General features: G+C 44.6%; 1 protein-coding gene across 1 annotated transcript in view; it reads right to left on the bottom strand.

Annotated features, from left to right (window-relative positions):
• LOC310782051 (structural maintenance of chromosomes protein 6-like) overlaps positions 1–10,574 on the bottom strand; it is a 30,024-nt gene extending 19,450 nt beyond the window's left edge. The window contains exons 1-12 of the mRNA XM_083642707.1: positions 10,509–10,574; positions 7,404–7,533; positions 7,183–7,288; positions 5,622–5,758; positions 5,448–5,509; positions 5,271–5,351; positions 4,960–5,061; positions 4,644–4,763; positions 4,271–4,369; positions 3,785–3,931; positions 3,023–3,111; positions 2,286–2,450 (exon numbers count right to left, since the gene is read on the bottom strand). Coding sequence (XP_083498833.1) covers positions 2,286–2,450; positions 3,023–3,111; positions 3,785–3,931; positions 4,271–4,369; positions 4,644–4,763; positions 4,960–5,061; positions 5,271–5,351; positions 5,448–5,509; positions 5,622–5,758; positions 7,183–7,288; positions 7,404–7,533 — 1,238 coding nt within the window. The 5' untranslated portion in view covers positions 10,509–10,574. The remainder of the gene's footprint in view (positions 1–2,285; positions 2,451–3,022; positions 3,112–3,784; positions 3,932–4,270; positions 4,370–4,643; positions 4,764–4,959; positions 5,062–5,270; positions 5,352–5,447; positions 5,510–5,621; positions 5,759–7,182; positions 7,289–7,403; positions 7,534–10,508) is intronic.
• Positions 10,575–13,194: the final 2,620 nt, after the last annotated feature.

Raw genomic sequence — 13,194 nt, 5'->3', positions numbered from 1 at the left:
ACCGGTCTATAAGCCGCACCTTCAAAGGTGACTATTTTTTTCTTCTATAAGCCGCACCGGTCTATAAGCCGCGGGTGTTTTGATGTTTAATTACCATATGTAAGGCTTCGTGCACAGAGGGGATTGTCGGAAAAGAGATGGCTGTTTGGGGAAGCTCCCATTTATTAACATTTCAACAAAACAAGTTGCATATTTGCATAACGTATTCAAGTGTTACCATTTAGTGCAATAGTAGCTACAGAACATGTACTGTGCTGTGTAAATTTAGGGGTCCTTGGCATGAAAAAGGTTGAAAACCACTGATCTACATTATAGCCTACAGTAGTACCATAACAAAAAACAAAGCTTACAGCGCTTGACGAGGCAATATCAATGGCTAAATTAAATGTGTTTTTTTTAAAGTGCAAAATAAAGTGCCTGTAACACGACAGTAAGCGCGTAAGCCTAAAGTTGCAGTAACACGGCTGCTTAAAATATACGGTAATCAGCCTACCAGAAAAGTCATTAATCCTCGTCTTCATCTTTTAGGCTAAGGTGCAGTACACGGCTGTAACCAGGAAAGTCAAGTCATTAATCCTCATCTTCGTCTTCTTCCTGCGTACTAAAACCACCAAAGTCCTCATCTTCAGTGTCGGAAACGAACAGGCTCAGGGTGGCTTCGTCAGCCACTCTCCTCTCTCCTTCGTTGTCGCTCTCAAAACCAACGAACTCCTCTTCGTCACTGTCGGAATCGAACAGCCTCTGAAGGCCCTCAGCTGGCGGCGTCCTCCTCTTCATCACGCAGCAGTCCAGCCTTTCGGAACCCGTTGTTGATCGTGGATGTTTTGACACTCCTCCACGCTGTCAGGATCCACTGGCAAACTTGAGCCTTCAGTCGGATCTGAACGGCACCTCGGCCGTCTGCTCTCTGTGTCAACACCCTGATGCCAAGGTTACGTGCTGCTACTCGATTTCCTTCTTTCCTTCTTCTTCTCGCCGCCATCGTCGTAACACAGCCAGTTCTCCATCTTTTGAAGCATGATGTTAGATTACAACGAGCTAGTTGTGTGGCTTAGCCTTCCAAAATGTTGCTGTTAGTTTTTTAGAATGTAATACATAGAATTGGGAATGTTACATTCAATTTCAATGAATTCTCAATCGCTGCCTTTTTCCCCCCGGAGCGAGGGAGGAGGGAGGGTGTTTTACCGTAGTGGCTGAGAGAGCGTAGTGGCACAGTGCTCCAATCAGGTCGCGAGACACATTTTTTGCAACATCATCCAATCAGGGTCTCGCTCTCGTAATGTCTGTCTTGCTCTCGTTCTGCCTCATACCAACATCCATAGATTTTGGAGGTTCCCGAGTGGCCGTTTGCTGAAAAAATCCATAGATAAGAGTCATAAGACGCACCGTTATTTAAGCCGCAGGGGCCAAAAAAGGCCAAAAAACGGGAAAAAAGCCGCGGCTTATAGTCCGGAATTTACGGTAATTATTATTTGAAGTGTCCATCTAATGCCACCGCAGATTTTCTGTTGTGGACTCGACTGGGATCTGTTTGTCAACTTTACTGCAACTAGGCTACGTGACCGGCTGCGAGCGCATGAGATAATTAAAAAAGCCGTATCTGCAAGCCGTCTACGCACCTGCTGCACACTACTACGCTTAATTAATTGAAGAAAGACCGACATGAAAGCAGCCGCGCAACTCATCCAGAGCAGTACAACTGTTGTCGCGCACAGCAGCATGTGAGTGTCTGTGTGTGTGTGTGTGTGAGAGAGAGGGGGGGGGGAGAGACAGAGTTATTAGCTACTTTGCACACCTTGGAAGCTCTGTTGTGCTCCTCCTGAGTCCGGAGACATATTACATTAAATTGGCCGTTGCGGGCTGCTGGGTTGGGAATTTTCAGATATTTTAACGGGCTGGGCGGGGCGGGCTGGCTCCAATGACGGGTTGGGTTGGGGCGGGCCTTAAAAAACCCTGACCCCGCGCATCACTAGCTGACATACTACACTCGCACAACCAAGCTACAACCCTTTGCCACCACTGCTGGGAAAAAAAATGCTGTCAAGAAGTAAGCTGTCAAGAAGTAAGTTGGAGTGTTCATCTTCCGTATATATGATCTTTTTGTGCAACACGCAACCATGCACGTGACATAGGAGAACGCCAGGATTGGAGGGGGGGTTTCCGTTTTCCCCCGTCTTGGGCGTGGTTTCTGAATGATGCCGCGTTCCGCAGTGTCTCTACGGGTATTGCCAGACGGAGGCCTAAAAACCGGAATTCTCCTTTAATGCTTTTCAAACATTCCCCACCTCAACTTCCTGAGCTCATCCTTGGAGCTTATGCAGGCCGACTGGTACTGGTCGATCTGTTGATCCAGAGTGGAGACCTGGTGTGTCAGATTCTCCAGCTCATTCTGGATCTGCTCCATACGCTTTGTCCTTTCCTGGCTCTCCACTCCACTTGTATTACTGATGCTGCAGGGGTGAGAAAGCAAAGATTGGAGGGAGTAAAACCAAGGAAAGGCTATGGATTTAAAGAGAACAAATGCTGATTCTGCACAGTCCAGCTGTGCATTTGTAGTTTTGTCGGGGAGATATACACATTTCCTAAATGAATTGGCCTTGAGAGACAGCGTACAGGTACAGGTACAGGTAAAATAAAGAAAAAAAAGGCATAGGGAAAGAAAGAATAAAGGTCCTTACCCACCGGGAGCATTTTTTTCTTCTTCTCTGTGCAATTAATTTACACGTCAATGTTTTTCGAACCTATATCAGTCATTCCAACCATGCATAGTTTGCATACCAACGGACGGCAAATTTTGCTGAGCATTTATTTTTTTGGACCACTGTCGATTTTTCTGAAATGCATGTCCAACGTGTACAGTACACCTCTGCTGCTGTGATTGACAGGTGGGTCAAAATTTGCATCGCAATTTCGTGCTGTATATTCGCATCGCTCTTGGTGTGCAACAGCGTTTAATCACAAAATTTAGACCCTAAAATTAATTCAAGTCTCAGGTCAAATCCAAAAAAGAATGAGTCAATACCTCAATTTAAGCTCATTTATCCTTGTTGAGAGTTGATCCTTGTCCTTGTCCAGGTCTCTCAGGTTATTCTTGCATCTCTGGACAGTTACCTGAATCGCATACATAATTTATCAACTCAACCAGAGTGGCTTATTCAAAGTGTACAACTGCTGCTGCAATGCATTTTCCAGAAATCAATAACAGTCAATTTTAAACAGATTTGTCCTAGTTTATGCCTGAGAAGAGGAAAAAGCAGAGCGCTTTAACCCATTGATACCTGATGCAGCATTTGTGTGTATATCCCTCATTTGTGTGCATATCCCTTTAAGACCACGAACCGCGTTAACGCGGTTCGCGTAGGCACACACAAATGCTGCATCAGCTATCAATGGGTTAATCTGCCACTATAAAGTTGCCACTGTAATGGTGTGTGAATTTCTATTGTGGCTGTGCTCATGCCATATCTATGATGCAAAACTAGAGAGAATACACGCCCACTTTTGAAGACTAAGATGGGCCTGTGTTATGTTGGGAAATTCATCTTCCAAAGCGATATGCAATCTTTGGTTAAGCATTAACATGTCATGGGTAAGACACTTACGCTTAATTTCTAGTGTGCCATTGGTTAAGCTACCACGTGCCAATGGCGGCACGCGTGCAACTAGAGGTTGCTTCAGGGTACCGGGACATAGCCTAATTTGAGCAATTCCACAAAAGGTGACTGAACATATTTGAAACAATATTTTACACTTTGTCTGCTCAATGTAGTGCCTGAACTCTGACCTCGCTGGACTTAAGAAGGGCGTTGCGTTTCTGGGCCTCGACCTTCAGCTGAGTGCTTTGGGGCTGCAGCTCCTGCATGCCCATCACCTGGCCATCCAACTGGTCCTGGATCTGCTTGGATTTACTCTCGGCCTCCTCCACCTTGTTCTGCACAGTGACGGGAACACAGGCCAGAGACACAAAGTGATCATCAGTGAGGGGTGGAGACTGGCGTTGTTGATACCCATCTTGTTGAAGTCAAAACACCCACAGTCTTGGCTATCTCTGTTTTTTAATTCCATCTTGTATTCATTAGAATTCAAGGGCCAAGGATAGGGTAGGGCTCTACATGGACAGGTGCTTACAGTCTTGTTTATTGCTGCATTTCTTTTATCCATTTATACCCAAACAGATGTGCACAAGTAATAAATACAACCATGTAACATAATACAGTAAGGGTGCTCTAACTAGGATTTTATGACGACTACTCTAGGTCTAGGAGCATACCTTCCATTCTTCCACCTTCTCGTCATATTTATCTGTAGACTGTCTGTGTGACTGCAGATCCTGTCGCATTGGCTGTACCTCCCTCTCCATCTCAATCACCTGTCACAGTTAAGCCATGGTCAGTGATGTTCAGATGAAGATTTCTTCAGTCATCAGTGTGCTACATTCAAGCATGTTTCACTTAAGAACCAATATCCTTTTAAAGTGCATCATGTGATACAATCAGTTCAACGATCTAGGTAGGATATCTAAATGTTGAGGTTTCATGCAACACACATGCATGGATGAAGATTGCAATACAGTCCCTGTGATGCCAGCAGAGTGAAATATGTAAGATGAAAAGCTAGAAATGACAAGGTGGTGTTGATCTCACCACAACCCAAGCCATCTGGTTCTGCAACCCTTTCAGTGTGGCCTCCATTTCAGCCAGGGATGACAAGCTTGTGAAGCGGTCCTGCTTCTCCTCTTTCTTCCGCCTTAAATCCTTCAAGCACTGCAACAGTCATATGAACTTAGCCATGATCACCATACAGGACAAGAAGTAGCTATGCTATTTTAAAGCTAGGTGATCTAGATCAAGTCAAATAGGAAGATGCCATTCACAAGAAAGCAGACTCTTTGATGTAATACAGTATAATATATAATAATTAGTATAGTATAATACTAGTGTCAGGCAGATTAGTTCTTACATTCCCATGTTGCTCCATTTTTTCCAGAGTGCTCTGCCTGGTGCTTTTGATGTAGAGATAGTCCTCCTTCATCTGCTCCAGCTGGGTGGCTTTCATAAAAAACTGACCAGGGGAATAATATATCACATATAATGTACAGTGAGGCAAGAGCAATGGGTAATTACACATCCTTCTATAATGGCTATTTCCTCCACTACTTCCCTTTATTTTTTTACCAAAAAGTACCGTATTGTTAGGATATCGAGATTAAGGTAGACTTTGTTGTCCGAAATGGAAAACTGTTGAAACATTATCAATACTGTTAAACACACCCTGTACTTGTCCTCCTCTCCTTTAGAGTGTAGGAAGTGCTTGCTCATCTCTTGAGTAAGAATCGACACAGGATTGTTAACCTGTTAAAGAAAAATAAACAAGTGTAATTTATGTCAGAAACTCAGAAATGCAATTCTAAAACAAATTGGTCATGGTAAGGCTCACAGAGCTCATACCTGAATATTAAAATTATCCAGGATGGACACAAGCTCGTCCTTTTTGGTTGAGACAATCAGACCTATAGGACAGGGGAAAACATGTTAAATCCCTAGTGCTCATTAAACCACTGTATATAGAGCTGAACCAAACAAAAAGCAAAAAGAGTATTTCATCTCTTTAAAGGTCTTTACCAGATTTGCTCTTTAGTTTGTAGGTCCTCAACCCCTCGCGTGTTATTTTCAGGTCTACAGTGATGACGTTACCATAAACGTCTGGTTTGTAAGCATCCTTTCCTTTGTTACGCAGGCTGATTGATACATCCGCTGAGCTGAGAAAACACACAAAACATGCATTGAATCCACTGAGAAGCAAGTGATCCACCTTGCAGAAACTGTTTCAATTTAGGCCCAATACACCATGAGGAAAGCGTCATCACAAAAGACTGAGTTTCATTGTAACTAAGTAAGGAGAAAAGAAAAAATTGTCAATGAATACAAGCTACTAGCGTTGCGTATTAATGTGTGAACTACCTCTGAGATGGTCCTCTGTCGGACAAAATGTTTTGTCCTACAGAGGTAGCAAACTGTGGAATAGCCTACCAATGTCAGTCAGAGAGAGTAGCAGCATTCACACCTTCATGGCTCAGATCAAACCAAAACTGCGACCACATCTAAACCCTTCTGTTTCATATGTTGTTTTTTGTATATGTATATCCCTGAAAGTCCAATGTCTACCTTAGTCAATGTCCCTAATGTCTCCTGCTTTTGTTTTATCTGTATTGCATACCCGAATTGAAAATCTGTATATGCACACCTGAATTGGAAAGTTAAATGCCTCCTTCATGTATATGTATGTCTCCTCTCCTCTTTACCCCATATGTATGTATATGTCACTTACATCGTATCCCTGCCAGTTGCCCTATGTATGTACTCATTTTTCTATTTCTTTTTAAACTTTTTGCACTTTCCTCTACCTGTCGAGGGACTACGGATGGAAATTAGCTAAGGCTACAATGCGGCACATTTACATGCAAATGTTCATTAATTTTGCACTGTCCCTGAAAATAAATAAATAATAATTATAATACGACTAACATGTTCATTTAAATTTTAAGTTCAGCAATTTGGTGTCTCGTTGGGTATCATTAAATTGTATTTTATCAGACGTGATTTTTTTTAATCGACTATATATATGGATCAGCTATTGGCCGTCCTTCTCTCTAAATATTGGCATTGGCCATTGAAAAACCCAAAAACCACTGGTCTAAACTGCCAATTTAAAGCTTGTACAGGTCGGAAATCCAATCTGACGCTCTGCACGAAAATGCGAGTGCGGCTGTTTAAAGAGCCAGAGTGTGCTCTTTCTGTATGAATTAAGAAACGGGTCATTAGTTTTAGAAACCCATGCTACTGGCTAGCAGTTAGCTAACTGCTACACATACAAACAGCTCACTCTTATCTGCTCTCAGCTCCACTCCTCCATTCTCTTCTTGTGTTTTTGTTTTGCCATTTTAGCAATTCATCATCCCTTGGCGCTCTGACACCTCATCTCCTCAGACGGAGTGCCGAGAGTGCGCTCTGCCACTCCGAGAGTGTAGCGCTCTGAATAAGCGAACACTGTATTCCAACAGCGCTCACAATTTAGTTACCAACGGTACAGTTTGTGCCAAGCGTGCGCTCTGGGTGCTCGGAGTGCTATTTCCGAACGCACCCACAGTATGCTTGTCACATGGTGTGGTGTGACGCCGTTTACCTCTCTCCTTGCTTCACAAAACCTTTGAGGGATGATCCTCTGTTTGTGGCTTGGGCATTCCCTCCTAGGGCTACTATGAGAGCTGTCAGAACAGCACTCTTTCCACCTGTCAATCGTTGAATAATAAGCACAATGACGTTTTCAATGTTGTAGTAAACAGAACAAATCAGTGCAAAGCAAGGCACATGCAAAAAGCCAGGGGAAAGTGGTTACACACTCACTTCCATTGTTGCCAACAACAAAGTTGACATTGGAGCCAAAAGTGAAAGGTCCCAGGAGAGCGTGGCACATGAAATTCTTCAATGTGATACTCTCCACAATCCCCACGTCACGTCCTTCGAAAACACTCATCTGCATATGAGCACAGATAACTGGGTTATAGCACTTAACTGGAGTGGATACATAAATAATATACATTTTATTATACTGTAATGAGTGACGCTGTATGTTTGGGGGGGGGGGGGGGGGGGAATTGCACCCGTGCTGATGAGGCAAGTGATCACACCTGTGCTTGAGCAAGCGGGTGGGATTGAAAGGGTGAAAGTCGAATAGGACATTTGTCTGTGGAGAGCGGAGTTCGGTGCACGTTACAGGGCGGAAGCCCAGCCGAGCAAACAGCTTTTGCACTCGTAGTGGAGGGTGGACGGGTGGGTGCCGTTCGCACGCCGTTAGTTTAAGGCTGCCGGCGGTGAAGACAGGCAGCATCTGGGTGGGTGGAAAATCAGGGCCAGGTTCCTGCGGTAGGCAGGGCATTGTGGAGCTAGAGGGAATCCTATAGGAGTGCCTTCTCCGCCGCTCTCCAGCCTGTGGCAGAGGCTCTCCTGCCGTCTGTGGAGACGCCTCACTGCGCTGGACCGGTGGCTTCACCCACAGCGAACATTGAAGCCGGGACCAGCGCCAAAGCTCAGACCCCGGGGGGGGGGTCTTGCACTTGTGGACATTTAAGTGCTTTTAAAAAGAAATATACATTTTGATTTATGTCCTCTGTCTTTTATGTGATGTGTAGATTAATGTTATATGTATATGTATAAGTCACACTTATAGCCACACATTGTGGGGGGGGGGGGGGGGGGGGAGCAGCTGGGTTATTTAACTGTTCCTGAGGATGTTGCGCATGTGCGCCGGATAGCCGGGTCTTCCTATACGTTTGCAGTGAAGTGATGACGTTTGCAGTGGAATCTTATTAGTGTGCCCTTGTGGGGTGAGATTTGTGGTGTGAGTTGCAGTGCTCATTTGCAGTGCCCTAAACTGGAGGGGTGGATTTGCTGTGGTTTTGGCAATTAGCCCATACACGGGAGTAGCCTATACGGCCTATGTTGCTGGCATTCAAAAGGGGGGATTTAGAACGCAGACTGTGTCCCTTACCTGTGTGTAAGGCTGATGGTGCCTTAAATTATTAATAAAGATTTTTATATTTTGATAACCCATTGGTTTCCTCATCCTTCCATTTCAGCACAGCATACATTGTGTTTGGGCGCTCTACATTCTCACATTTGAGACAAGGTTTATTTCACTTATTTAGAGAATCTCTAAATAAGTGAAATAAACCTTGTCTCAAATGTCTGTCAAACTTATTTAGAGAATCTCTAAATAAGTGAAATAAACCTTGTCTCAAATGTGAGAATGTAGAGCGCCCAAACACAATGTATGCTGTGCTGAAATGGAAGGATGAGGAAACCAATGGGTTATCAAAATATAACAATTTTTATTAATAATTTAAGGCACCATCAGCCTTAGACACAGGTAAGGGACACAGTCTGCGTTCTAAGACCCCGTTCAAGACAACTCGGAACGCCGGAAAAAATGGGTTCCGACCTGTAAAAAGTGAATTGAACGGTCGTTCAGGCCAGAATTACAGCTCGGAAATTCGGGTATCATTCAGAGCTCCGGTTTCTCCGAGTTGACGTCACAGCCACATCACAATTGCAACTTGCATCGTTAATCATTATCACAAAATTATTATAAAGACGTTTGTTGACGTTTTAACACACAATTTGAGGTCTTAATGATGTAATGTTAACGTTTCATATGTGTTTGTGTCATCTGTGTTTCGCTCTGTGTGAAATTCAACATTCAGCATGTTTGGTTAGCATTGTTCACTAGTAGGTAGCTACCATGCTAACACGGGTTGCTATAGCAACAGTTTGGGTTTTCCCCCCAGCCGGAGGCGCAGCATGAACGCAAATCTGTCCAGGCCGGAGGTTCCGTGTTGAAACTTACGGCGGTCCGAGTTGTCTTGAATGCGGTATGAATCCCCCCTTTTGAATGCCAGCAACATAGGCCGTATAGGCTACTCCCGTGTATGGGCTAATTGCCAAAACCACAGCAAATCCACCCCTCCAGTTTAGGGCACTGCAAATGAGCAGTGCAACTCACACCACAAATCTCACCCCACAAGGGCACACTAATAAGATTGCACTGCAAACGTATAGGAAGACCAGGCTATCCGGCGCACATGCGCAACATCCTCAGGAACAGTTAAATAACCCAGCTGCCCCCCCCCCCCCCCCCCCGCAATGTGTGGCTATAAGTGCGACTTTAAAACACATAACAATCTACACATCACATAAAAGACAGAGGACATAAATCAAAATGTATATTTCTTTTTAAAAGCACTTAAATGTCCACAAGTGCAAGACCCCCCCCAGGCGGGGTCTGAGCTTTGGCGCTGGTCCCGCCTTCAAAGTTCGCTGTGGGTGAAGCCACCGGTCCAGCGCAGTGAGGCGTCTCCACAGACGGCAGGAGAGCCTCTGCCACAGGCTGGAGAGTGGCGGAGAAGGCACTCCTATAGGATTCCCTCTAGCTCCACATTGCCCTGCCTACCGCAGGAACCTGGCCCTGATTTTCCACCCACCCAGATGCTGCCTGTCTTCACCGCCGGCAGCCTTAACCTAACGGCGTGCGAACGGCACCCACCCGTCCACCCTCCACTACGAGTGCAAAAGCTGTTTGCTCGGCTGGGCTTCTGCCCTGTAACGTGCTCCGCTCTCCAGAAACAAATGTCCTATTCGACTTTCCCCCTTTCAATCCCACCCGCTTGCTCAAGCACAGGTGTGATCACTTGCCTCATCAGCGCGGGTGCAATCCCCCCCCCCCCCAACCCCAAACATACAGCGTCACTCATTACAATACCTTCCTTGCCACTTTTTAGTTTTACTAACATTGTTAGACATGAAGCTACAAACAGATATTAAAAGAAACCAGAACATTAAGGAGCATAAATAAACCTATGTTTGTTTGGTGGTGATTAATGTTACTCAATGGAATACAGGCCAGAAGACAACGTGATGTAACGTTATGGCAATCGTTAACGTTACACTCAATACCTCATGGGACACAGAGGTTTGCTGGCTGGGACCAGCATCTTCATCTCCAGCTGCTTCTTCTTCCTCCTCCACATCTTTAGCCCGCTTGTGCGGGGTGGCATCGGGAGCAGTGTTCCTCCTCTTAGACATCTCTAGAGTTCATATACACAGAATAAATCGTTCATGACAATGAAATGAAAGCGAAAACAACTGTAACGTTACACAACAAGCAGCCAGGCTAAGCTATTAGCCGTACTGTTTAACAGGGACTCAAGCTAATGTCAAATCGGCATGGTTAAGTTGACGTTAAATGTATCTCGCCAACCGTAACTTAGCTAATAGTGACAATGGTTAGCCACGTTAGCCGTCTAACGTTAGCTAGCTATGTGCTAACGTTACACAAAACGACAAATGACAATTATTTCCAACTAACTATTATAGAGAATTGTGCCGTTGTTAAACGCTCGCATCAAGGGCTGTTGATCGCTTGCCTCGCTGTTTTCTTCCTGATAGCGGGGGGAAAGACGACCAGTCCACAACTTGTTCGCGCGCTGTATTCACAACAAGAACAGACGTTCAGGAAATCTCGCGCGATTACTTCTTCTTCGATGTTTAACGGCAGTTTGCACCCACATTGTTGCATTACTGCCATCTCCTGGATTCACTTTACAACATTGTCCTGCTTGTTTGTTACACTTTCCCTACACTGCCAGACACCCCCCCCCGAAGGTAGCTGATTAATTAAGCATATTTGCCCTGTCCAGTGACTACCACCCTCCAGTATGTTCTGCTCCTGAACCAGAATCTTTCAATTTTCCTCTATCTTCTTCTTCTTCTACTACAACAACTTATGGTGCATTACCGCCACCTTCTGAAATGGAGTGTGGATTTTTCCTCTATCGTGTTCGTGTTCTTCCTTTCTGTTCCGATTACGCCCATTATGCAACAATTTTGTGTCGAAGATGTAGGAAGTAACGTGTAACACAACATACAATTAAAGCTCCTTGTTGACATTCTATCGTATATATTGCAGTTGTCAATGTTCACAAGGACCGATCGGATGGCATATAACATGATGAAGTGTGCTGTGTAATTGCTGTGCGTTTCTGTGTGACCATGTGCACCCTGGTCTGACCCACATGCAAAATGTGTGCACACCATTATCTCAATGGTGCACACCCTAAAGTCTAATTGCCTAGCTATGAGGAGTGACTGTGCTTTCATCATAATCCAACACACATTTGTTTAATCATTGCCACAATCAAATACATTACCAATACTGTACTCCGACCTACCTGATCGTCCTATTGTCCAAAACCGTGGCACGCGGGATCTGGGGGTACTACACATGCGCACTGGAGATCAATTGGGTGAAACCAAGATGGAAGCTAAACTAACTAATGTTAAATACAGTAAAGGACAATGGTCACTATACCTATAGGCTACTGTTAAAAATGAATATTGTTAAAAGTGTCAAATGGCTTGAATGAGGCGTAACTGCAGCTAAAACAAGCAAATTAGTAAACGTGTTATCCCCAGTGACCTCACCAGTAGTTCCACCCTTGGGCCAGTCAGTCCTTGTTTCGTTTTGAGTGATGTGATGTCCCTCGCTTTCCCCCTGTAGGCAATATACAGTCAACAAGGCTAGGTTGGGACTTAGCATTATGGCCAGTATGCACTAGCATTGTGATGACATCACTGATGATGTCACAATGTATATGCCATCAGCAGTGATGTCATCAATGACATCTATCATGGAGCTGGGGCTCTGTCTCACTGTGATGTCATAAATCCCACTGTGACATCATCAGTGATGTCAAATCCCACTGTAACATCTCAGTGATGTCATAAATCCCACTGTAACATAGGCTAATCAGTGATGTCATAAATAACATCATGATGCTGGTCTCATTGGGCACACAGCAAGGCCGTGCAGCGGCCGAGCTGTAGGGCCAGCTTGGCGAGCTGCAGAGGCAGCTCAGCAAGCTGCAGGACGGGCGAGCCTAGGAGATACCTAGTTGACCAAAATCTTATGACATAACTGACATGTCATAGGCACTGATGATGTTATAGGCGCTGGGACATCGTCAGTGATGTCACTCGAGCAATTGTGGTTTTTGGTTACACTCGAGGGGGAAATGTGGCATCATCACAGATGATTTCAGACATTGTGATGTTATCAGTGATGCAAAGTTGATCAAATTGTGCACTGTGCATGCCAATAGGGCAGAGACGATGTCATAGGCACTGATTATGTCATAGGCATTGTGACATAATCAGTGATATCCCTCTAAGACTCTAAGTGCTGGCCAAGAACCTAAGTTGGTGAACAAATCCGCACGCAAATCGGTCTGGACAAAGCCAGATATAGGGCCCGTGCTGAAGTGCTGGCCAAAAATCATCCAAGGCCTCATCTGGCTTACTTCAGGCACTCAAGAGTTTTTTTTATTTTGAATTAGGCATGATCTACATACAAACAGTGACTGGTTTTGACCATGGAGGTCTGCCAATACAGACAGACAACTACAAGCAACAGCAGCAATGTGAAGAGAGACGTTAGGCTATGAATACACCTTATGAACATGAGCTTAGAAAATTCAAGATTCAAGAACCTAATTTGTCCCCAATGGGACAATTGGTTGTGCAATAGTGGGAAGCACACATACACAGGGCATATACATACATACACAATAAAAAGTAAATAGTA

Source organism: Poromitra crassiceps (assembly GCF_964638095.1).
Source record: "Poromitra crassiceps genome assembly, chromosome: 9".
Lineage (NCBI taxonomy): Eukaryota > Metazoa > Chordata > Actinopteri > Beryciformes > Melamphaidae > Poromitra > Poromitra crassiceps.
Note: the sequence above shows the minus strand (reverse complement) of the source record. Positions and strands in the feature narration are given on the sequence as shown.